Below are 24676 nucleotides of genomic sequence, written 5' to 3'. Positions count from 1 at the left end.
AAGGAAGGTACTACTTGTGTTTCTTTATAAATATACACTTTAGGAAGAGAGTCAGACAAAGTAACTTCAATAGTTAAAAAGGATAACCGCTGACCTGTTTTTAACATGATTTTATGACAATATTTTGATTGGAATTTGGGAAGTTATGGGTAAATACTTAATTTAATGCTTTTGAGAAGTTATGTGTGATTATATTGCGGCATTAGTCAGCAGACATAGCTAAATAGAGAAATTTTTGCAATGTCTGTTAAATTTGTATTTAGGGGCAAAAATGTGTTGACTTATTGACTTCCACATGCTTTGAGCCTGTTTTCGTCGCTTATTCGTTTCAATCGTTACTTCATTTAAAGCGAACTAATTAGACAGAAGTCATTCTGTGTGTGTATTGAACGAAAGTTAATACTGTCAGAGTAAAGTCGTGTCGATGATTTTGTACGTCGTTTTTGCTTTACTTGCTGGTTTTTTTGCTGGTACAGCATCTCTTGTTGCGAAGCTGGCTTTCTCCCGTGAGCTGGTCTTCATACAAGATTGGGTGTGTGATGTTCTTCATCTTGCCGAAAGCTCGTTGTTCTGTGAAAACGTGGGTATTTTTCGTCAAGTTTGTTAACTATAGATGACAGTTTATTGAAATACACACCATAGAGTCCCATATTGTGATATTCATTACTTACATCAAGCTAACATTGATCGTAAATTTGTAGGTTCTTCTCATTTCAAGAATTTTGTTATTTTCTTTGACATTCGTGTTAAATGGTTTGATGTGGACGTTATTTGTGAAATCAATGCAGCAGCTGCCTTCTGCTCAAGCTATGATTACTAACAGTGGATCGAACCTTATCACCAGTGTACGTAAGCAAAGCAATGAAGTCTATCTTCAAATTGATTTCGACTGGAATACACAAAATATTAAAAATGGAATGTCAAATTTGGAGGTTGAAAAGATAGAAGCACAAGTTACATTAAATGCTTGACGACTCACCAACATGCTCTATTATTTGCTTAAAAACAAATCATATGTCAAAGTCTCAAAGAATGATGCCTGACCACTTATAAATGGCACCACAATTGCCTTTTCTACCTCTCCTCTATATGGAAGGAAGTAAATACCTTGAAGCAAAAGCTTTCGACTTTAAGTTTAATATATCATGTGATGCCGCTGAGTACCTTGGTCAAGTTTTGACATAACTGGTACAATCTTGTGATCTTGCACTATCAGAGGCGAAACGAGAACGTTAATTGAGGGGGTAAATATTCATGTATTCAGCTCTGCCCTGCTGACTTCTTTTGAAATTAACATTGCAAACAAAAGAAATCAGCAGGGCGGAGCTGAATATATGAATATATACCCCCCCAATTAACGTTCTAGTTTCGCCTCTGTGCACTATTCAAGGGCATAGGTCATTCTAAAAGTCATTTTTGAAAAGAACCACGTTTTTCTCTGCCCAAACTACTTTGATGATTAAAAAATTTCTTGTAGGCACTTTTGGGGAAATTGTTCTTCAACGAAAGTTTATCGTTACATTGGTGGTTTGGTGCATTATTGATAATTTGTGGATTGTATGTTATCAATAAGAGCAGTGCTGGCCAGTGCATGTCAAGGAATGATTCTTAATGAAGGTAAGAAAGGTTTTGTATTCTTTCAGACAGAAAATTTTTAAAGTACTATATAATAATAGGAAAACATTTCCCATGTTTCTATGGAGTTATAGAAACATGCGCGAAAGGTTGGGACTACTAACGACAAAGTGCGAGTTTTCTCGTTTTGTCTTTCGAATTTCACGCGCAACACGTAATCTGCGGGGAAAATCGCGTGTTTTTGATAGTTACAGTGTTTTTTCAGCATTTAACCAATCAGTGGCCAAGGCTATTTTATTGATTAATGTTCATGGCAAATGACTTCGCGCAATGCATTGTGGTAAAATTTACTATTTCCGTATATTTATGATCCATTTATTTTCGCGGTGAAACAATTCGCGGGTGAAACAATTTTCTGAAATGTGCTTAATGAAAACGGAAACGTTTTCTGCCTTTTCCTGCCCAGCCACGAGTAATATAATCACATCATTATTTTGTTTTCCATTTTTGTCCAATAATTACGCAGTCTGCAAATAGAGATGTAATTAACGATAAAATTGTATGTATTTTTTTTCATTTTCACTGCGAGATAAGTAACTTGCAGTGTGCAATACCAAAAAATATCACACCCTCAACATAATGGCAGTTTTTTTACTTTCGTTTTTTTTTTTGTTTACGCTAGCATCTTCCCCTCGGCTTATCAAAAAGTGAAATTTTTATTTTAAGGACCTCATTTATGTATTTTTTATCACCTCTCCGCTAATTTCTGCGTCGCTTTATCGCCTTGTGAATATGTGATTATTTTTCAATTAAAATAAGATGAATTATAATGCACTGTAATTAATGTTAACAACCTGTAAAAATGCCTTATATAGAATGTATCGATATGCGAAAGCGCATTTGTTTGTGCGAGTGAGCGTAATGGGGATTGATTATCGTAATATTTATCAAAGACCGTCATGACATAACATTTGAAGTCTACCGTCACTTCATTAAAGCGAATAATCCAAAGGAAGCTAGTCCTCTGTGCCTCTCGCGAGTCCTGAACTTGAAAAATAGCACTTGTTTTAATGAGAAAGCTGCATCGTGCACTCGCTCAATATACTCTCTAAAAGTAAACCTTTTCGCTGTTTTTTTTTGGCGAACCGGAATCGCGAATAGAAGTGTTTTTTGTGATATTGCTGGCTGATTTGACTGCGGTAAGAAGAACCGACTTTACCAAGGTAAACTTGAACATATCTTGTCCTGTGCTTGCGACTTTGCGAATGAATTTTTTAATTTGCCATCATACTGTACGAACGATAAATTCCAAACTATATACAACGGCATAAAATTAACGTCGAAGAGGCCGTTGCTGTGAGATTGCTGTTTTTATTAGGTCTTTACATCAGTAAACGGCAAAATAGTTCGCATATAAGTAGGAGAACGGGTGGATGACTTTTTTGTAAAAAATTAATTTATTTTCCGCCTGCCTCGTCTCAAAAATAGCCATTACTTAAGCAATGTTTTAATTTGCACAATAAATTAAGGGCGAATCGGGCAATATTCTTCAATAATTGATATGTTTAGTGCACCCCAGCCTCAAATGCTATCAAATGCCTGGTCGTGAACATCTCTCGTCATGGAGACTGGGTTTGATTCCATCTCTATGACATCTCTCGATCACTTTATTGTGCAGCGAAATTCTCTATACCATAGTCGTAGTCGCCCTCTTGCTAAAGCTCTCCAGTATCTGTTTTGTGACTGGGTTTGATTCTATCTATACCATAGTCGTAGTCGCTCTTTTGCTAAGCTCTCTAGTATCTGTTTTGTGACTGGGTTTGATTCTATCTATACCATAGTCGTAGTCGCTCTTTTGCTAAGCTCTCCAGTATCTGTTTTGTTACTGGGTTTGATTCTATCTATACCATAGTCGTAGTCGCTCTTGCTAAAGCTCTCCAGTATCTGTTTTGTTACTGGGTTTGATTCTATCTATACCATAGTCGTGGTCGCTCTCTTGCTAAAGCTCTCCAGTATCTGTTTTGTGACTGGGTTTGATTCTATCTATCATAGTCGTAGTCGCCTCTTGCTAAAGCTCTCCAGTGTCTGTTTTGTGACTGGGTTTGATTCTATCTACCTACCGTTTAGTCGCTCTCTTGCTAAAGCTCTCCAGTATCTGTTTTGTGACTGGGTTTGATTCTATCTATACCATAGTCGTAGTCGCTCTCTTGCTAAAGCTCTCCAGTATCTGTTTTATGACTGGGTTTGATTCTATCTATACCATAGTCGTAGTCGCTCTCGTACACACCATTTTAGTATTGTCAACATTTTACACACCATTTTAGCATTGTTCCACATTTTACACACCATTTTAGCATTGTTCCACCTTTTCATTGTTCCATTACACACCATTTTAGCATTGTTCACATTTTACACACCATTTTAGCATTGTTCCACATTTTACACACCATTTTAGCATTGTTCCACATTTTACACACCATTTTAGCATTGTTCCACATTTTACACACCATTTTAGCATTGTTCCCATTACACACCATTGTTCCATTTTCCATTCCCATTTTCCATTTTCCATTGTTCCCATTTTACACACCATTTTCCATTTTCCATTTTCCATTGTTCCCATTTTCCATTCCATTTTCCATTGTTCCACATTACACACCATTTTAGCATTGTTCCACATTTTACACACCATTTTAGTATTGTTCCACATTTACACACCATTTTAGTATTGTCAACATTTTACACACCATTTTAGCATTGTTCCACATTTTACACACCATTTTAGTATTGTCAACATTTTACACACCATTTTACCATTGTTCCACATTTTACACACCATTTTAGTATTGTTCCACATTTTACACACCATTTTAGTATTTCAACATTTTTAGCATTCCATTTTCCACCATTGTTCACACCATTTTTCCACACACCATTTTAGTATTTCACATTTTCCATTCCATGTTCCATTTTCACACCATTTTCATTTTCCTTCCATTTTTCCACATTTCCAGAAGTTCTTGTTAATTCCTTCAACCTAAACTCATTTCTGGATTAAATATAGCTAATTCGCCTTTCTTATATCCATTTAATTTTTATTTTACACAAGTGTTATATGATAGAATGGAGTATATTTTAATTCTTATGTCTAAAGCAAACATGTTTACATTTATAAGGACACGTTTTGATTTACTAAGCCACTTTGTGTGTAAAAATGCACTTATTTTAAAGCCTGACTGTACTCGTGTCTTTTTAAACGTTTTTTAATGGCTGAATCTTGCCGGTAATTAAATGGCTAAATGGCTTTCATAGCTGTCGCTGTTGCTAAATTATGTATTTTGCTGATGTTATCACTTGGGTTGCCTTGCCGCCATGATGGTTGACGTCAGGGATTTGTGGCCAACAGACGTGAGAGAAAACCGCCTTGTGCCCATAAATAGAACAAAAATTATATACCCCTGGGTGCCTCATTGTTTGCATCCAACTGTTTACGGCGAATAGTTTACACACGTCAATTATTCAAATGTTTCGTTTTTCAAGTGCAGATTATTCTATTTGCGACGAAACTCGGTGCTTTTTTTAGCCGTGATTAATTTTCATCTCTCGAAGTGTGTTTTGATATCTGCTGAAATATTTTGCGTTAATGACATCATAGAAATACGTCAAATTTAGTAACGATATATTTAAAGACTCGCGAATGAGTCGGGCGCCGACGCCCAAACGTCTGAATTGAATACGATACTGTTGTTTGTACACAGGATTACTTACTTAAATGTTTGTGCAGTACTTTTCGATAAATTGTTTGAAAACGTTTGGTAAAGTGTGTTTTCATGGTGAAGTGCGGTCCTTTTTTATTTGTCTCTTCTACTGTCCACGTGCATGCGTGCATGCGTCATCTTATGCGCAATTTGAAAAATGTCTGTGTTCGTCAAGTGTGGTAGTCTGCTTCAGCTGTTAGTTCGCTGTAAGGTAGACGCCCATCCTTATCACAAATTTCCTACACTCCTTATTTTTACAAAACGGCGCGAGTTTATGACGTTGCGGGCTTTTTCTTCTAGAGTCATGATAACATTTACGCTTTTCGTGTATATTAGGAGGCGGGTCCTCTGCGTATCATCTTGCCAAAGTTCATGCACTTTTAAAACACTTGTGGCGTTTTCTTTCATCTTCTAATGCTGTTCTTAGTAGTTGATGACATACTTCATAGCATATTGAAATCGATTGACGTACTCAATTTAGTTTGTAATGCGCATGATCATGAGATGGGATAAGCACTTACGCGTGTCTTTGCAGTACATGAAGCAGGGGGGGGAGTATTTCGCACTTTTTTTTACTTCCCAATTTATCTAATGGTTTATCGTCTAGGTTACGTAAGTATTTAGTGGTTTGAAATTTGTTTTTTTTACGTGAAGATTACATCGGGAGGAGATTACATTACGTTTGTGCACGTTTATTTTTGGTTTGAAGTGAATGTGGCGTTCACGTTGTCAATGAAATTTAAAATTTACCCAACTCAATTTTCGGAGAGGGATGTTTGTTTGGGCACCTTTATTTTTGGTTTGATATGAATGTGGCGTTCACGTTGTCAATGAAATTTGAAATTTACGCAACTCAATTTTCGGTTGGGGGGGGGATGTTTTGACTATAAAATGACGGTCATACTTAGTAATTTCGAGCGACAAATTGCTATAGGTAGTTGGTTTACACAACTGCTGTAATGAAAAGCGGTCCCTCCTGGCTTAAATGTGGGCAAAAATGACAAGCAATGAAAGAAATAAGTGAGTTAGGCCGAAGTAAGAATTGCCCTAATGGTTTTACACAATAACCTAGAACCTAACACTTCGCCAAAATTCTATAGTTACGCGTAAGGCAAGCCGCAATTTTGAAAGATGGCAAAACCAACGATATTTACGATTGATATCTGCTTTTTCTGATTTCATGTACAGTTGCAAAGTTGATAGTCTAAGTTTAACTTTTAAAATATTTGGTAGGATTGGGTTTTTACACCTACTTTTAGCTTATTTTTTAATTTGAGTTTTGCTTTTTGCCAACTTTCAAGATGACGTCCGTGCTTAACCTTGACACGGTAGTTACATATCTAGAGAATTGGTCTCGAAATCGTTGGTTTTACACCTTAATCAAGGCTTCCAAATTTTTGCACGCTGGATTTTAGCCAACCTTTCAATTTCTGGTTGAAAATCTAACATTCGTACTAATGACCCAGGCAATAGGATTATAACTTTGGATGATATCTTTAAAGAGCATGATGGAATATTACCAACATGATGGATCACGGCAGATGCTTCATAAGTTTTATTTGCTGGATTTTAGCCAACCTCTCGACTTCTGAATAAAAAATCCAACATTTGTACTAATGAACACTAGCAGCCAATAGGATTATAACGTTGCATGATATCTTAAAACGAACACGATAGAATATTAAAACTAACGTGCGTGTCATGAAATAGTTTGTGAACTCTAACAAGAGAACGAGTCATCTGCGATGTATGTGTTCAATAGAGGTCTGAAGCGGAGATTTTGTGAATTCGCATCGACTCAATTCAGTTCCATTCTCTTATCTGTACATTAATATATTTACAATAGGAAGTATGTAGAGAGATTTGAAGACACGCGTGTCCGGATAATCAGATAGGGACTCGATTTATTGGGGGGTTTTTTTTATAATGGCAATGATGGTAACTTCGAGTTTGACGCCATAAATTCCTTATTGCCTTTAAAAAATTACTTGACGAACCGTGGCATTATTTTTAAGCCGTCGTGACGTTTATAAAAAGTTGTTGAAATTCGAACGAAGTTAAATGTGTACCCTAAAAAAGATGCCGAGCTTTTTTTTCGGTAACAGTTTCATTAAGACAATTAATTTATGCCTATATAGCATTTGATTATGTTTTTGTTTCAGCTTGAATTATTGACTGGCTGGGAAGCAATCGCACTTGGAATTTTAGACAATATCATTTAATAAATGTAATCTATAATTTTATCATCCTGTGACCACAAAAGTCGTAAACAACTACATTTACGTTTGCAGTGGGGAACTAGCTCTAATTTTACTCATCCCGTATTAAAATTTCGATTGATTTATCATTTATTTTTTGAGAAAATTAATTTCATTCCTTGTTTTTCCACTAAGCGAACGCACAGTTATTCGCATAGCAGGAGTTAAGAAGTGAAAGGGTTGCTCGGATTTCGATTGTTTGAACAAGTCATTCAAAGAAATGTCCCGTTGACAATACGTGTCTGGCTTAACTCGACGTTTTTGTAAATAGGCCTGTCTATTTTCAACTTGATAAAAGTACAATAATGTAGAGTTTGCGTACATTAATGATTTATCCCGTCTGTGTGTAAATTGCATGCCCCGTCGCTTTGACATTAACGTTGAAAAATATCTGTTAATCATTCAGAATGTTTCATCTGCACGACATCTTGATCGATGCATTTTTTCGCGTAAATAGCAGGCGTTGCTCGACCCAATCCACGCAAAGCAACACGTTGCATGAGTAAAAAATGTTAATTTGTGGATGTCACTAGAAGTTTGGTGTTTGTTCTAGATAAGGCGGCCGTTATGCCGGATTCCAACGCACACGTAATCGTGGAATTTTGCTAACATGACTTTGTAACATTATCGCTTCCGATTTTCACGGGCGAGTTTACCTATCCTGCGTCACTCAGTCACTGTTAATGAGTTGCTATGTGTACCTTCCTGTGGTAAAGACCAATTGAATATTACTCTATTGTGCTGAAAGAAAAGACGGTTTATTGTGTGGAACGGCGAGATTAGTCGTGTACTATAACTCGCTTTCTTCATGCTGAAGGCAACAACATCAACAGAAATGGTCGTCTCTATAGCTGCTACGAACGCAACGACGACGAATTTGACAGACGCGAACATAACAATGACGACTGCTGTACCCGACGTTTCTGAAGAATTTAAAACAGCTTCGTGGATAATGTGTCTGGTCATATCTTTAACGGCGTTTACTGGTAACGCGGCACTTTTATTCGCAGTGGCTCGCGACCCTTTGCGTTGCTTCAAGACGCGAGCTTCTAGCGTATTCACAATCAGTTTGGCCGCATTCGATCTCCTAACTGGATTAATGTACACCATTCATTACATCGCCAACCTCAGCCGTTCGCCTTTTCGTGAAGAAGTTGGGCTGCATGTTGCCATAAATTTTGTTCATGTGAAGGGACAATGTGCCTTCCTCACTGTTCTTGCTTTGGCCGTGGACCGCTATATTGCTGTTGCGTTTGCCGTGCGCTATAAGAAAATAGTGACCAGGAAGAAACTGATATTGTGGACCTTGTTGATTTGGGGGTATTCGTTTGTGTTTACGACGATTGTGAACATTTTGGACCAGCAGAAATCTAATCCATATTACGTCGAAATTGCGAATTACATGCATCTAGCGTCTCATATTGAAATCGTGCTCGTCCTGGTTGCAGTAGCAGTGCTGTACGCTGCTTCGTTTAAATCGCTAAGAAAACACGGGAAGAAACTGAGAAACAGCTGCAAGGTGAACGTGGAAAGGAAAGCGCAGTATTTGAAGTCCGAAAAGGAATTCGCGATGGCTATTCTTTTGACAATGATAATTTTGTTTTGCACTGTGACGCCGCACACTGTCTACATGATAATTCATTTATCTAAAGGTTTGTGCAGTCACTGCTCTTTCAGCCTGCACTTCACACGCTTTAAGTATCTGAGCGAAGGTATATATCTTGTACTTTTTGCTGCAAATCCTTTCGTCTATGCATGGAGGTTGCCGAAGTTCCGCAGTGCGTTGAAGCTGTCTGTACAACGACGGACGCGTCGTTCAGTTTGTTACGAGAGAACAGAAAGACCAGAATCCATGAAGGAACTATCGGAGAGCCGTAAAATTGGATCTCTGTCGAGGATCAATACTATTGTTAGATAAAAGACGGACTAGAGCGATAAGTGAAGTGTATATGAAAATGTAATGGCCTAAAGGTAAACGAACCAGATTTTGGACGTAATGTTTTATGAATTCGTGCCTTGTGGCAAGACGGTCGAGGTAAAGTTTAATTCGACAATGCCATTGGTATTCGACCACGGAAATTCTTAATTAGCCATGTTTTGCCGTTGCAAAGCACTGCGCCCAGAGAGGTCGCGTTTCGTGGGCAGAAATTTCAAAATTGAGAACAGATTCTAATGATCAGACGGTCGTCATGTCAGTCTGTTGGTATTGTTTTCGACTCTGGCGCTGGTGTGGAAAGATTTGTTGTGGAATTAAACACGATGGGAAAGTGTGATAGCAACTCACTGTTGATGGGAGAGAGTCTATAATTACTTGTGCATCTGCGAGTTATGGAGTGCATTTTATACACGCTATGCCAGGTTTAATCATCATTCTTTCTTTTAGAAAGCTATTGATTGTCGGTAATACAGATGCATTCAATTTCGAAACAATTTGAACGGTCTACTGTTGCTCGTTTTATTTATTTTATTTGCAATAACATCGAAACAGGGCGATCCATGCTGGCGTTTGAAATTATTTGTAAATCCTGATGTTATTTTAATCGGATTGCAGAAACAGATCGTTTTACCGACCGAGAACACGTCTGTTCGAAACGCTATTAAAATACCAAGACAGTATTGAAATGTGGAACGCTTTGTCAAAATTGAAAAGATTAATCCGTCCACGTCCAATTTACTGCTTCAGCTCATTCTTCCATCATTCAATGTATGTGTGTTGTAACGTTTTTCGTTTCCGCCTTGAGAAAAATCAAGCGGCAGTTAGACCCACTCTATTGAACAAAGACAAGTAAAAAGACTCTGCGAATATAAAGGTGTAACTTTAAATAACAAAGAACTGGTTATACTGGTTATGTTCTTAAAACTCCGTGCAAAGACTAAACTCATTAAATGATGAAAGCGAGAGCGTACTCTTTACTTGTTCATGCCATATATTTCTGTTAGATTAGCGCTTCGTCGTGTCTAGATAAATTTTTTAGTCAATATATATCACATGGTTTTATGAGACGTTAATTCTGTAACTATATTGAAAAATTTTTCCCACAGAATGTTTAGTAAATAGTAATTTGTTTTAAAAACAATCTTTTACGATACGTTAATTCTGTAACTATATTGAAAAATTTTTCTTGCAGAATGTCCAGTATATAGTAATTTGTTCTAAAAGCAATCTTTTGAATTATCAAGTATTTAATAATTAAATTGTTGCTATGTAAATATAGTTCTTTACGTGTGTAGTGTGTGTGTTTGAATTTTTTAAGCAGGAATATTTTCGTCATGAGTGTGTCCGCCAGCTGCTGAAAAAAGGGCTTTGACGCTTCGTTAAATGGCCAATTTTTCGCCAAACTAATATTTCCGCCAAAATAGTATTTTAGTTATAATCTTTATACATATTTGCGCATTAAGAAATTCCTTGTCCCGTTAATAGTAAACAAAAATATTATTATATCATTCACTGATCGGATGTCGCATCATCCCTCAACCGCATTGCGTGCTCGCATTTAATTGTTAAAATATGGCAATTGGCGATAAATCGCTTTCAAACACAGCTTAATGAAGTCGATGAAAAGAACGCGGTTGTATGAGAACCCTGGGTGATTTAGTTCAAAAAACAATTTCTACTTTAATGTTGTTTCTTTGATTATGTTTTGTCAATGTGTTGCTAGATATTTTTTTTCGATTCTCGTTCAATTCATCAAGCAAATGAGGGGAAATTAGGGTACAATTGTTCGAATTTATACTTCGAAATGCTTCAACTCGTTCTCGAATGCTTCAACATGTTCGATTTTATGATTTAGTTCCGTTTTGGTTATTTTTTTTGGAAAAAGCGAATGCGTGTTCCGAGATTAAAATTTATAATAAGCGGAGAGATGGAAGTCAAAGCCAGTTGACTTTGCAGTTTGTGATGTATGTTTATCGGCAAATATTTACATATTTGACATCGTGAACCTTTCATTCACAATGTCAAGTGAATCTACAAATAAAACAAGCTGTCGTACAATATCTGCCGCGCTTATCCATTTTCGTTGTTTGACAAGTAATCATGAAAGCAAATACGCTTTCTTTTTGCTTTGTTTTGTAATTGAAATTAACTTTGTTTTGATAAAGGAAATCTTGTAGTTAAAACTTTCGTGCCAAAAATGGTTACTTGTAACTTTGTATCATCAATTCACTTGTGTTGAGAACGCGTCTACATTTTTGACTTAAAGAGACAATCATCGTTGTTCACAACGGTAAAATTATTGTTGTATATAAAGTTGCATTGTTCCCCGTGTTTTTTGCATTATGTCCCTTGCGGATATCTTGGCGAGAAAGGGAAATTGCTCTGTCTTGAAACAAAGGTCCAAGCTGCTTTTCACTGCTCCTACTGTGAATAATGCACGCCTCGGTTCCAGGGGGTACATCACAGCAGTGTAGATGGCTTCCTTTAAACAATTAAATGTAGAATTTGTATCAGGCATTTACTGTTCTAAAGGAGTTTATGTATAAACTGTTATCTATTGGAGGCTTGTAGCGAAACTGTCATCTTATGTCGCACATATTCTTGTTTTTGCAATATTTATTCGGGGTTTTTTTTCCTGTCAATCAAATATCATACATTTTTTCGTTTATAGTATGTTCTTATTCATGTTCGGAGCCAGCTATGGGTTGACCTCATACTGCGGTGTATATATTGCTAGTCTAAATCATATCAAAATTTATAAAATGTTGCTAGTGTTTCATGAATGATCTTCACAACTTGAAACTCTCTGAAATTTGATAATTTGCCAAAAAAAACATGGTTGTGAGATGAAATATTGAATGTATATAATAAAAATAAAACACGATTAAAACATCAGCATATGGTTTGGTGGATTATTTTCCATTTTGCCTATTTCAAAGTTCCGTCAAAAACTAAAACCAAATATCAAATTCATCAATTTTTAAGTTTAAACTTTCTCCCTCTTCACTCTTTCCTCACCAACAAAACTAAAACTAGATGTCAAATTCTTGAATTATAAAGTTTAACCTCTCCCCTTCATCTTTCCCCACAAACAAAACTAGAACTATACCTACAGGCATGTATGTGCCCAAACAGCGGAAATCATTATTATTCAATTCATTTCTCAAATGATATACTTGTATCGTGTGTCATTGCACCAATATAAAGAACTTTAAAATATCAGTATATACACAAGACGAACCGGGTTTTTTCATCATTTAAACTAACATGACGCGAAAGTTTTTGTGGTAAAACTTTATTTCAAACTTGGGTTTTAGCATTTAATAAAAACGACAAGTTTTCTTAAAATAAACATGTTTCAACATCTCATGATGCCATCTTCAGGAAATAAGTGCATGTGATAAATATATGTGTGAGTAATATGATACTGTGATCCAATTTATACACTTATGAACAGATTATTATATATAAATATTACAATGAAATAGTGGTTAGAATTAATGAAGAAAGTATTTACAGGCTGAATATTGTGTTAAAACGAAAAACTCGAACGTTGAGATTAGGGTTAGTTTTGTTAATGTGAAGTGCTTCTTTGAAACGTTTAAAATACACGACAAATTTCTTTAGAGCAAACATGTTTAGGCATACTTCTTTGATTTTGAGTGCGAATGTAGTATCTGCAGTGTCGATGATTTTAAAGCAAGAGTGTGAATAGTTAGTTTTGCATGAAGGTGATTTTAAAAGGTGTCGAAAGATATGTGAGTTTTTGTTAGTTGTGGTGGTTTTTGTCCGGTAAACTGCGTTAATGAAACAAGCTATGGCCGCTTGTTTAGCCGCCATTGAGTGTCGTAACTTCCGCTTTTCATTGTTTGTGAAAAGTTTGAAACTGGGTCAGCGGCTTGAACTAAATCTTTGCTATTTTGCTTAACATCTATTCAGAGGGAATGCGCAAATGTTTGTAAACTTGGTCTCTCCATAGTTCATGGTTATGTGGTTGAAATTTTTTTCGGCCGCATAGGATTTCGGCAGTGCGCACGTGCTTTTTTACGTGTTGTGTAGGCTGTCGCTCGTGTGATGTGCTGAAATGAATTCTTTTGAACTAAGTGGTTCGAGTCATATAACGATGTTCACCTATATTAGCCTTCGTACGTGGCTATGTATGGATGCCAATATTATATTTAGCCGTTTTTGCTCGTAAGACGGAAAAATTTTTATTTTAAGAGCAATTCATCCGGAAATCAGTGCACATTGTTGCCTTTTTGCTATTTTTATTTCTTCCACCTTTTTAATACCTTCACCTTGCGTCGTGTTCGTCACAGCACATTCCTTTATGATCAAATTACTGTCACAGTATCACGAGACTCATTTAGCGTATGTTTCGTCTCAACTGCAGTCATTTTTACGTTTATTACACTGTTCCTGACCTGACGAGTACCTACCACTGAGAGCAATTTATCAATTTTTCAAAATGAATCGAGCAGTTTTGTTGTGTTTGGTGTTCGTCGCTTCTGTTCGTGCGTACTCCAGCCTAGATTTCGACGTCAAATGGGAAATGTATAAGAAGAAATACAACAAGCATTATACACCGGACGAAGAGCCTTATCGTCGCGAAATATGGAAATCAAACTTTGAGGTATGATGTGGACTCGTTGTATTTTACAATGGCTGAAATGTAGCGATGATTTCCATGTACCATAATTTAAGGTAGAAATCTTGGCGGCTTGATTTTCAACGTCATGAATGAACTTTAGTTGCTCAGGCGATCTTGTGATTCAATTTTTGTCGTTTTCATGATTTCGCGTGTTTGTTTGAGCGCCTGAATTTTTTCTATGTGCTGCTAATCAGTAGTTTTTGTCGTTACTTTCGATTTTAAGTGCTTGTCGCGAGAAATTTGTGTGAGTTTACCAGCCAAATCACTAATCGATTAGACGAAACTCTTTTAGGATGAATGAAAGTGGTTTAAAGTTCATTCTCTCGTTTACCATCATATAGAAAGTTGAGAAACACAACGCCGGCCGTCATAACTATACATTGGCAATCAATCAATTGGCCGACCTCACTCCCATTGAGTACCGGGCATTGATGCTCGGCACGAAGTACCGACCGGATAGGAAAAACGACGGGTCGACCTATTTGCTCCCAAGTTTTACTAGGCTACCAGATACCGTCGATTGGCGCAAAAAGGGTTATGTAACTAAAGTGAAAAATCAAGGTGAGCTTTGTTGACGTCACACAACAACCATAGAGATAATGATCTAATGATTATCATCAGGGTATGTTATTTGATCCTTCCTGATCCCTCGGAGTTCCCACCTTACCTAATGCTGGTTTGACTCGTTAAAAGCAATGCCATATTCCGATCATCGTCCTTTGCACTTGTGCGTTAAAACTCGCAAGGCATTGAGCTTTAGCTTCCGAGCTTTCTCTTGCTTCTCAAAGTCCCTAGTTTCTACTCACATTTTAAAAGGAATTATGTCCTCACCTCAATGTTCAAGTTTTTAGATTCAACACAATATTTAGTTTGTAACACGCTCCCCATTATCTCATTTCTTCATTATTGTTATAATTTATCCATATTTGTATATTTATCTTACTGTTACTGTATGGTATTACTTTTATAAACTCTGTGTCATTTATGTATTTATTCACTCATACTGAAGATGGCATCATGAGATGTCGAAACATGTCTATTCTCGAAAAATTAGCGGTCTATATTAAATGCACAAAAGGAATTATGTAAAAAATCTCACTAACTTCTCTTTCTTCAGGGCAATGTGGTTCTTGTTGGGCTTTCAGCTCAACGGGGTCACTTGAAGGGCAGCATTTCAAGAAAACAGGCAAATTGGTGTCGCTCAGTGAACAAAACTTGGTAGACTGTTCATATGCCTATGGCAATCATGGTTGTGAAGGTGGTCTAATGGACAACGCCTTTGATTACATTATGGCAAATGGTGGAATCGATACTGAAATGAGTTATCCGTATAAAGCGAGAGATGGAACGTGCAAATATCTTAGCAGTAAAATTGGTGCTACTGTCAGCGGTACGGCTCAATTTTTTCAATAACTTTATGTTGTTAGAATAATTGTAATTTATATTGTTCTACGCATGCCCGGTGTTGGAAGACGAATTTTGTGAAAAAGGTTTTTGATTGATCAAATATTTAACTAGTTTGTCCATCAGTAATGAATTTATTTCGATTTTATGAAAATATTCTCAAAAAAAAACTCGCGCAACATTACGCAGAGAAATACAGGAAAACCTCGCAGAAAGTTTTGGCCCTAGAACAAATTACATTATAAATTAAAAACAAAACGCGTGCGTTTGATTGGTCCGTAGCTCAGTTTGCCGCAGACCATGAAAACCGATCTGAGCTCAACCAATCAAATCAATGAAAGAGAACTTGCAAATCAACCATGGCTGTATGTGTGTATGTCAGAGGAAAAACTAAAACTGATTGCTCTTATCTCCTCTCCTCTGTATGCGTAAGCCTGTGCTAACACAGGAAACATTATTTCTTAAGGTAGTCATATACAAATTGAAGGCACTGTTTTTCCTAAAAACTCAAAATTTTTTTTTGATCATTATCGGTACTTTATGCTGTGTTTTTTATGAATATTCTAAAATTTTCGTTAAAACTATCATTTACCCACGAAAAATGCTTTCCAAGTTGGCTCTTATTGTTTTGGTTCATAACAACGCCTTAGCAACGGATTTTCACCCAAATTTAACCCTAAAAACAATTTGAAAATTGTGATGATCAATGTTGATGATTTTAAATATTTTTAGGGCACACGGACATCACGAAAGGTTCAGAATCCGACCTCAAGCAAGCCGCAGCGACCGTCGGTCCTATATCAGTTGCAATTGACGCAAGTCACATGAGTTTTCAACTTTACAAAGGCGGTGTTTATGACGAACCCCTGTGCAGCAGCGTCGCTTTGGATCATGGTGTGCTTGTCGTTGGTTACGGCACCCATCATGGAAAGGATTACTGGCTAGTCAAGAATAGTTGGGGTGAATCATGGGGTATGGATGGATACATCATGATGTCCAGGAACAAAGATAATCAATGCGGTATCGCCACGGCAGCCAGTTATCCTTTGGTGTAAAGTGTTAATATGGAGGTCTTTGGTATTTACTGTCAGCACAAGTCTTTTTTTATTGACTTTTACAAAATTTGCACGTTCCTTCATTGTATGACGCTAAACTGTTTACTGTATGACGTATCAATCTTTCGTCGTGAGTTTTTCTTTTGTACATGCACTGTTAAATGTATCGTTTCATTAAATAACACTGGCATTTGGGGACAACATGTGAATAGTTCTCATATTGGATCCGTCTTTCAATATCTGCTATGTCTCATGAACAACCGTTTTAGCACTACTTGCATATATTCGTGATTAATATATTCAGGTTATGCATGAATGGTTTTATATAAATTGACCATGTCCATGCCCGATCGATAATACTTCATGATATCTTTACGTTTATGCGAACTTTAAGCGAACAACGACTATGCTTTGGAAACAATTTGTTTGTCTGCTTTGGGTATTTTCGTCGTATTCGTCTTCGATATTGTCCAAAGCACAAACAATCGAATTAACGGTTAGCCAAGGGCAGTGGGAAGCTTGGAAATTAGCGTACGGTAGGAAATATGTTGATTTAAAAGAAAACGTTCGCCGTGAGGCCATATGGCGTGCAAATTTAAAGGTGAGTTGGTCGAAAGTCAATGTGTAATTGCCTGGCACAAAAGAAAGCATTGATAAACTATAAAATACCAAATTCAATTATATTTGTAATGCTTGTTATAACTCAATGCACTCAGATTGCTTGAAAGATATTTTTCTATATGAACATAATAGCCCAACATAAGACTTTTAAAAAGCCATCACAGTAATAAAATAGATAAGGATTAGATATTTTATTAGATATTTTATAGATAAGGATTAGAAAAGGATTAGATATTTTATTAGAAATTTTATAGATAAGGATTAGATAAGGATTAGATATTTTATTAGATATTTTATAGATAAGGATTAGATAAGGATTAGATATTTTTCTAATGTTTGCTTACCTGAGACGTGATTGAAGATGGAATTTGAAGCACGATGCTTTCATTATTCATTATATAGTTCGTTTGTTTAATACTTTCTGTTTGAAAAAAAAAGGGTTTTTTGGTATAAATTTTGTAATTAGAAAATCCAAGATCACAACATCGGAAACCATAGCTACACGTTGGCCATGAATCAGTTTGGTGATCTAACGGAGAATGAATATAGAGAAACGATGTTGAGAAACAAGTTTAGCACTGGTGTGAAACGAAACGGTTCTACTTTCCTACCGCCTTCAAATGTAGAGCTGCCTTCAACTGTGGACTGGCGCGAGCATGGTTACGTCACTAGAGTAAAGGATCAGGGTAACTGGGCATAACAATAATAATAATAATCTTTATATTAACAGATTTGCCCTTTCAGTTGAAACATCTGTTATAAATAGCTACCCAATGGTATTACCACGATATATAAAATGGCTTCAAATACTAAAATAACTTCATATGTCACATCTCTGTCGAAATATATACTTCTTAAAAACTGGAAAATACATAATTCATGTTAGACTTTAAACAGGTGCTTGCGGTGCATGCTGGGCTTTCAGTGCAACTGGGTCTTTAGAAGGTCAACATTTCAAGAAAACGGGAAAGCTGGTTGAGCTAAGCGAACAGAACTTAGTTGACTGCTCGTTCTGGTATGGAAATCGAGGCTGCAACGGTGGTTTAATGGATAACGCATTCAGATATGTGGCAGACTATGGTATTGACACAGAAAAGAGCTATCCTTATGTTGCTAGGGAGAACACGTTTTGCTGGTACAACGAAGAAAATGTTGGTGCTGGATGTTCAGGTATTTAATCTCAGTTTTGATTATTCACCAGTGTAGTAAACTGCATGTTTATGTGAGTTAGAACTGTACTGTGATTCTTAAATTGTGCTGTGGCTGTACACTGCATGTTCACAAACTGCCAAACGTCGGTGAAAAGTGAACTTCGGCCGAATGTTTGAACTCACCGAAAAAGAAGACCAGCAATGAACAAAACCCAACAACCATTTCATTACATTGTGGTTTTTAAAGGATGGATTCGTCGTATTTTATCCAAGAGAAATTTTGTTTTGAGTTTTACAAAATTTCGATCAGCCTTCTATGATCATTTTCTTCCGTGATAACTATTAATTAGTCTTCACATCACCAAAGGAGGCCAAAAACTAGTCACTCCCTGTATATTCTACTACTCTCTCTCTCCTCCCTCCCATTATAATTGCGCGACATAAACGATATCTTCTCGTCACATTAGATCACGTGGATATTGAACAATTCTCTGAGTTTCTGCTGCATTTGGCTGTTGCTACAGTAGGCCCCATATCTGTCGCCATTGATGCAGATCACAGCACTTTTCAATTTTATTCGAGTGGAGTATACGATGAAACAAGATGTAGTTCTACAAAGTTAGATCACGGTATGCTTACGGTTGGGTATGGTACATTAAACGGCAAAGATTACTGGCTCGTCAAAAACAGTTGGGGTGAATTATGGGGCTTAAAGGGATACATTATGATGTCGAGAAATAAAAATAATCAATGTGGTATAGCAACGCTTGCCAGCTATCCTCTGCTGTAGCTGCATACCACCTTAGCACGCTCTAAGCACGACATTTTTCGATGAGCCGGGTACTTTTATGGTTTAGCTAAATGATGGTTCATTTCGATGAAGATGAATGTAGTTGAGGATGTGATTTTTTTATCATATTAGATTTTTAGATGATCATATCCTGCACACGTTTTTGTTATGACTCGTCAACTGCATGCACTGGGCCGTGAATAACAGAGAAAGAACTATGTTAAATGTTAAATATCAAAACAATCATATGGTTAAAAATATATTCAAATTCCCTAATTTCGTAAAAGTACTATGGCTAATGTACATTTGATATAGACGAGGAGTTTTTTGAGAATGTTTCGACAAATTTCTATTCTCAAAAAAATCGTCGTCTATATTAAATGCATATTTAAATCCTGATTACAGAAGACTATCATACTCAGCTGAAAAAGCCCAGAAGCGAAACGATTTGCACTTGCTTTTGTTTTCACGATATTATACGTAGAAATCTTGTGTTGGTTGTACGTTCTTTAGCCCAAACCAGGCCATATGGTATACTGCTGACTTTATCATATTGAGTGTTGTGAAGAGAAAAAAACATTCACAGTCAGTTTTGCTTAAAATTTGTGAGTAATTTGATGGCACATATTCAATTTTTCCGAACTCATATATCATTCAACGAAATTGAGAAGTGATATCTAACAGGTCACACGTGACCCTTGTAAGGGAACATTTTGAACTTTCAATGAATTTGCTAAAGCAACCACGACAACAATAACTTGAAAGTTGACTCCAAGCGTTTAACCTTGTGCAATTAAATCCACCAATTGCTCGCTTTCGATATTGTCAAATGAGTTGCTCGTGACCGGATATATTAGTTCACTCGGAATAAAACGTATTGTTTGGGTTCGCGAGTGTGGGATATTGTATCAATGCTGTAGAAACTGTTTATCTGGTATCCTTGTTCCGAACTTGCAGCAGTTTGAGGCATCAATTTTTCAATCGCCTTTATCAATCATGGCTTCGTTGTCTTTGTCCGTTTTGTTGCTATTATGCGGCATAGTAACGATTTTTCAAGCTTTTCAAGTCGACAAACTCGATTTACCCGGCAGCGATGCCGAATGGGAAACTTGGAAGAAATTTCACGGTAAAACTTACGAGAATCCGTACGTTGAGACGTATCGTAAGGCAATATGGCAAGCAAATCTCGAGGTATGCTTTGACAGCTCTTCGTGCTTGGTTTTTTATAGACCTGGCAATTTATGTGCCTGTAGAGATAGCATTATTAGCTAGAAACGTGAGCTATAGAACCAAATCGACTTCTTCTATATAATAGCACATCAAAGAGCACAACAATGGCAAGGCGAAATTTAAGTTAGCCATGAACCAACTGGGCGATTTGACTCCCATGGAATATCGGTCGTTGATGCTCGGAGCGAAACATCGGAGAAATAGTATGAAGAGATCCGGTTCAACCTTTCTAGCTCCAACTGACGTAGAACTACCTGAATTTGTGGATTGGCGGACGAAAGGTTACGTCACACCTGTTAAAAACCAAGGTACGAATGTCGTGCTATGTTTTTCTTTTTTTACAACAGCGGTTGTCAGCCTCTTATCAAAATTTGAAGTTAGTCAGTAGTTAATTGTTGTCTGAAGAACTCTATTACATCAAATTTAATGTATTTCTTATATTTTTTGTGAATAAACTCAATTTACTTGTGGTACCCAACACTTCACACAAATAATCCTAGAAAATTAAAATAAAGCCTCTTTATATTATACAGGACAGTGTGGCTCTTGTTGGGCTTTCAGCACCACTGGTTCACTGGAAGGACAGCATTTCAAAAAAACTGGTAACTTGGTATCGCTAAGCGAGCAGAATCTGGTAGACTGCACCGAAAAATATGGCAACGAGGGATGTAAAGGAGGATGGATGGATAATGCTTTTGACTACATTAAAGCAAATGGTGGCATTGATACGGAAGCAACATATCCCTATTATTCAAGGGATTTGGGTTATTGTTATTTTAGAGCGTCCGGAGTCGGTGCCACAGTTACAGGTTTGTGTTCATTAGCTTCAATTTATTCTTTTTTCATGATATACATAAAATTTTTGCTTTTTTGAGCTTCGTGACAACTCAAGAATTTCGTTGTCTTACAATCCAATTAATCATCTTTCTTCCAGGTCATGTAGACATCACCAAATTCTCAGAGCAAGATCTCCAGGTTGCCGTGGCTACAGTAGGACCAGTCTCGGTCGCCATCGACGCGGGCCATGTTAGCTTTCAATTGTATCATGGAGGCGTGTATTATGAGCCATCTTGCAACTCTACAAAATTAGGTCTTGATCACGCCGTCCTTGTTGTGGGGTATGGTAACTACAATGGCGAAGACTATTGGCTCGTGAAAAATAGCTGGGGGGAATCTTGGGGCTTGAATGGGTACATCATGATGGCGAGGAACCAAAATAATAATTGTGGGATTGCAACTGCTGCAAGTTATCCACTCGTTTGATACGATCTCGACATAAATGATTTAATTAAAGTCTCCTTTTTTTAGTTGAAGTTGAACTTTGCTTTTTTTCCAAAAAAAACTTCGCTTTGTTTCCATATTCATTCTGCAATCAAACTTCACCATTTTCAAATCCAAATTGATTTGAAAAAGTTCAAAATGGAGGAAAATTTACAATCAAACGAGGTTCTTAATATGGGGAGGGGGGGTGAGTGGGTTATAAACATTTCATTTTCATCATCAGTGTCATCTTTCACGACATAACCGAAGACCTCAGTAATTTCGCAAATTTAAATTTTTGTCTCTTCGTGATGGCGACTTTTGTCGAAGCTTTTCAAGTTGTGCTGTTCTTTATTTGTGCAGTTGGGCTCGCTAGCCTCGCCTGCACTTCTGAAGAAGAAATGAAATTGTGGAACGAATGGAAACGCTTACATTTAAAATCATACGTCGACGCAAACGAAGAACATATTAGGCACGCTATTTGGTGCTCAAATTTAAAGGTATTTAGCTATTGGAATAAGCGATATGTCGATAGTTTGAAATGTAAAAAACATTTGTGTCATGAATTCGTTGGGGTATTTTGTCGGTGGTTCTTCATTTGTGTTTTGTGTGTCGTTATTTGCGTTGTCTTGTTTTGCTACGTTTGCTTAACTGCGGTTTTCAATTATCCGGAAATTGTAAAACAAACAAAATTGTCGAGAAAATTTAAAAAAGAACTATACCATTGGAAACTATACTAATACTATTGGAAACATTTAAAATTAAGGAATTGTTAAGCATACTTAGATATGATATTTTTCCATCCAAATTGGCAGTGAACATCTATAAGTTTATCTTACGGCAATTCCATTGCTAATTCACCAAAAGCCCTTTTCAAAATAAATGATTTTAGAGAAAAGTGAAGCACGAGAGAGGAAATCACAGTTTCAGTATTGCCTTGAACAAATGGTCAGATTTGACAGCCATTGAATTTCAAAAAATGATGTTAACCAAAGAGCGGGGAAACTTTGACAATTTCTATCGCAGTATAAGTGAAAAAATATTGCCCAAAGAAGTTGACTGGCGAAAGAAAGGATGCGTTTCACCAGTTGTGAATCAAGGAGGTTGGTGTAAGAATGTTTTGCAAATGAAGTAGGTTTTGTGTAACAGTGAGTCAAGCAAATATTCAAGTCCATGCTTTTAACTCATCAAATCAATGAGTGTGTAGGCTGCTTCAGGTGTAAAACTTTGATCTTCAGAGTGTTTGCAAAGTATGAATTTCTTGCTGTGTTGTATTGATAATGTTTGATAGTCGTTAAAATGTTTCGTTTGAATAAAGAGATTTCAAGAAGTTGGGGCTTCAGTGCTTTGGGATCTTTGGAAAGTGAACATTGCATAGCAACAGGAAAGATGTTAACGTTAAACGTCACAGAACTTGAAGAATGCTGTACTATTTGTCGATCAGTTTCTGACGCTTTTCAATACATGATTGATCACAACGACGACTATCCACACGATTCTAAAAATTGTAATTTTTCCACGGAAGCTTTTGGAGCAAGTCTAACAGGTACGAGCTTCGACGTATTTAGCGTTGGTCAAAATGAATTGTGAGTCAATTTTGAACATAACGGTACTTTTATATAAAAGGTATTGTTTGTGAATCTCTAAAGAACGAATTATTTATTTAGACCGTTGATGATTGATTGGGGACAATGATTTCTTGGTAAAACGTGTTTTCAAAATTCTTTTGCCCAGGGTACGTGGAGTTGCCTTTTGCCAACGAATTTGCACTTCAAGGAGCTGTCGCCCATATTGGCCCAATACCCGTCACAATCAACGCTGGTCTCCCCAGTTTTCAAATGTACACCGATGGTGTTTATGACGATCCCTCATGCCATCCCAGTCAGCTAAACCATGCAGTGTTGGTAGTTGGCTATGGCACATTAAATGGTAAAGATTATTGGCTGGTGAAAAATAGTTGGGGAAGAAACTGGGGCATGAAGGGTTACATCATGATGGCGAGGAATAAAGAGAATCAATGCGGGATAGCTAGTGCTGCTGTTTATCCCACCGGAGTGACATTTATGGATAGTACATTTTCTATGAAAATTTAGGAAATGTTGTGCTTTGATGAAAAAATTGTGAAGTGATCTGGTAAACTCGTTCCAATAGAAATACTTTTGAGCTGCAATTGATTTAAGCTGTGTTTTTGATATGGCGAACAACCTTTCCCCTTTAAAACTATCATACTTTCAAATGATTTTTTTGTAGTTTTTCTAAAGTCGCATTCTCGTTTATAGAGGCTAGAGCTTGTGCACGTTCCGAAGTCGTCGATACATCCAATGATTGTCGTAAGCCTTCAGAAAAACATTGAGGACACAGGCGTAACTAGAACGTTAATGGGGGTGGGTGGGTGTATATTCATATATTCAGTTGTGCCCTACTGATTTCTTTTGAAATTCAAATTACTTTCAAAAGAAATCAGTAGGGCACAACGGAATATATAATTAACGTTCTAGTTACGCCACTGATTGAGGAGCTATTATTATGATCGTAGCTCAGTAACTTGTTCTTAGCTAATTGGGAAGCCAATTTCAGAATGTTATAATCTATAGCCTGGCTGTCTTTGACACATGAAGCTGTATGTTCATATGTAATTTACACATGTATTTTTATTTATAACGCACTTGAGAGCATATGAATAGGAAAACGTCATAGTTATCGGTTGAAATTTGTAATTGACGATAGAGACATGGAGAATTTTATGATACACAGAAACATCAGAGGATAACAACACTGTCTGTCAGTGTGTGACGTTTACTTGTACAATCATGCGACACCTAATCTACTTTAAACTAGGTTTTAAGGGAAGTACGCATCACTCCTTTTACGCATTAATGGTCAACCATATTTAAAAGGTTTTACAACATCCATAAAAAATTTAAAGTCCATATCGATGCTCCGAACTTTTTGCGACATATTTGATATTTCGTTTCTTAGCAACGTGT

At 36.8% G+C, this 24676-nt stretch overlaps 6 protein-coding genes and 1 long non-coding RNA gene across 8 annotated transcripts; 6 read left to right on the top strand and 1 right to left on the bottom strand.

Annotated features, from left to right (window-relative positions):
- Window positions 1-12: 12 nt before the first annotated feature.
- Window positions 13-7903, top strand: LOC124437404 (transmembrane protein 42-like). Its single transcript, XM_046987380.1, has 4 exons — window positions 13-580; window positions 702-845; window positions 1478-1617; window positions 7727-7903. The coding sequence occupies exons 1-3, from the start codon at window positions 425-427 to the stop codon at window positions 1610-1612; spliced, it is 435 nt and encodes a 144-aa protein (XP_046843336.1). The 5' UTR covers window positions 13-424; the 3' UTR covers window positions 1613-1617; window positions 7727-7903.
- LOC124437405 lies at window positions 741-1073 on the bottom strand. The gene is made up of 2 exons (XR_006945681.1): window positions 980-1073; window positions 741-889 (listed from the first exon to the last, which is right to left on the bottom strand). It is a non-coding gene; the product is annotated as an uncharacterized LOC124437405 (long non-coding RNA).
- Window positions 7904-8128: 225 nt separating the features above from the next.
- On the top strand, window positions 8129-10821 carry LOC124437402 (adenosine receptor A1-like). Its single transcript, XM_046987378.1, has one exon. The coding sequence runs from the start codon at window positions 8400-8402 to the stop codon at window positions 9507-9509; it is 1110 nt and encodes a 369-aa protein (XP_046843334.1). The 5' UTR covers window positions 8129-8399; the 3' UTR covers window positions 9510-10821.
- A 3036-nt stretch (window positions 10822-13857) lies between these two features.
- LOC124435869 (procathepsin L-like) lies at window positions 13858-16835 on the top strand. Its single transcript, XM_046985809.1, has 4 exons — window positions 13858-14160; window positions 14520-14739; window positions 15296-15568; window positions 16315-16835. Exons 1-4 carry the CDS (start codon window positions 13996-13998, stop codon window positions 16635-16637), a joined length of 981 nt encoding a protein of 326 aa, XP_046841765.1. The 5' UTR covers window positions 13858-13995; the 3' UTR covers window positions 16638-16835.
- A 97-nt stretch (window positions 16836-16932) lies between these two features.
- On the top strand, window positions 16933-19801 carry LOC124435867 (procathepsin L-like). 2 transcript variants are annotated; one of them, XM_046985808.1, is made up of 5 exons: window positions 16933-17238; window positions 17725-17944; window positions 18156-18428; window positions 18877-19038; window positions 19605-19801. In XM_046985808.1, the coding sequence occupies exons 1-5, from the start codon at window positions 17044-17046 to the stop codon at window positions 19754-19756; spliced, it is 1002 nt and encodes a 333-aa protein (XP_046841764.1). In that variant the 5' UTR covers window positions 16933-17043; the 3' UTR covers window positions 19757-19801. The 2 variants fall into 2 exon arrangements, with proteins under 2 accessions (XP_046841764.1, XP_046841763.1); XM_046985807.1 differs by having other exon boundaries at window positions 18877-19691.
- Window positions 19802-20066: 265 nt separating this feature from the next.
- LOC124435866 (procathepsin L-like) lies at window positions 20067-21742 on the top strand. The gene is made up of 4 exons (XM_046985806.1): window positions 20067-20390; window positions 20515-20737; window positions 20963-21238; window positions 21364-21742. The coding sequence occupies exons 1-4, from the start codon at window positions 20196-20198 to the stop codon at window positions 21690-21692; spliced, it is 1023 nt and encodes a 340-aa protein (XP_046841762.1). The 5' UTR covers window positions 20067-20195; the 3' UTR covers window positions 21693-21742.
- Window positions 21743-21936: 194 nt separating this feature from the next.
- On the top strand, window positions 21937-23859 carry LOC124437290 (procathepsin L-like). Its single transcript, XM_046987280.1, has 4 exons — window positions 21937-22189; window positions 22582-22792; window positions 23008-23235; window positions 23424-23859. The coding sequence occupies exons 1-4, from the start codon at window positions 22001-22003 to the stop codon at window positions 23780-23782; spliced, it is 987 nt and encodes a 328-aa protein (XP_046843236.1). The 5' UTR covers window positions 21937-22000; the 3' UTR covers window positions 23783-23859.
- The last annotated feature ends 817 nt before the right edge of the window (window positions 23860-24676 follow it).

Source organism: Xenia sp. Carnegie-2017, unplaced genomic scaffold, assembly GCF_021976095.1.
Source record: "Xenia sp. Carnegie-2017 unplaced genomic scaffold, XeniaSp_v1 HiC_scaffold_16, whole genome shotgun sequence".
Classification (NCBI taxonomy): domain Eukaryota; kingdom Metazoa; phylum Cnidaria; class Anthozoa; order Malacalcyonacea; family Xeniidae; genus Xenia; species Xenia sp. Carnegie-2017.
The sequence above is the reverse complement of the archived record's forward strand: the minus strand, read 5'-3'. Positions and strand labels throughout refer to the sequence as shown.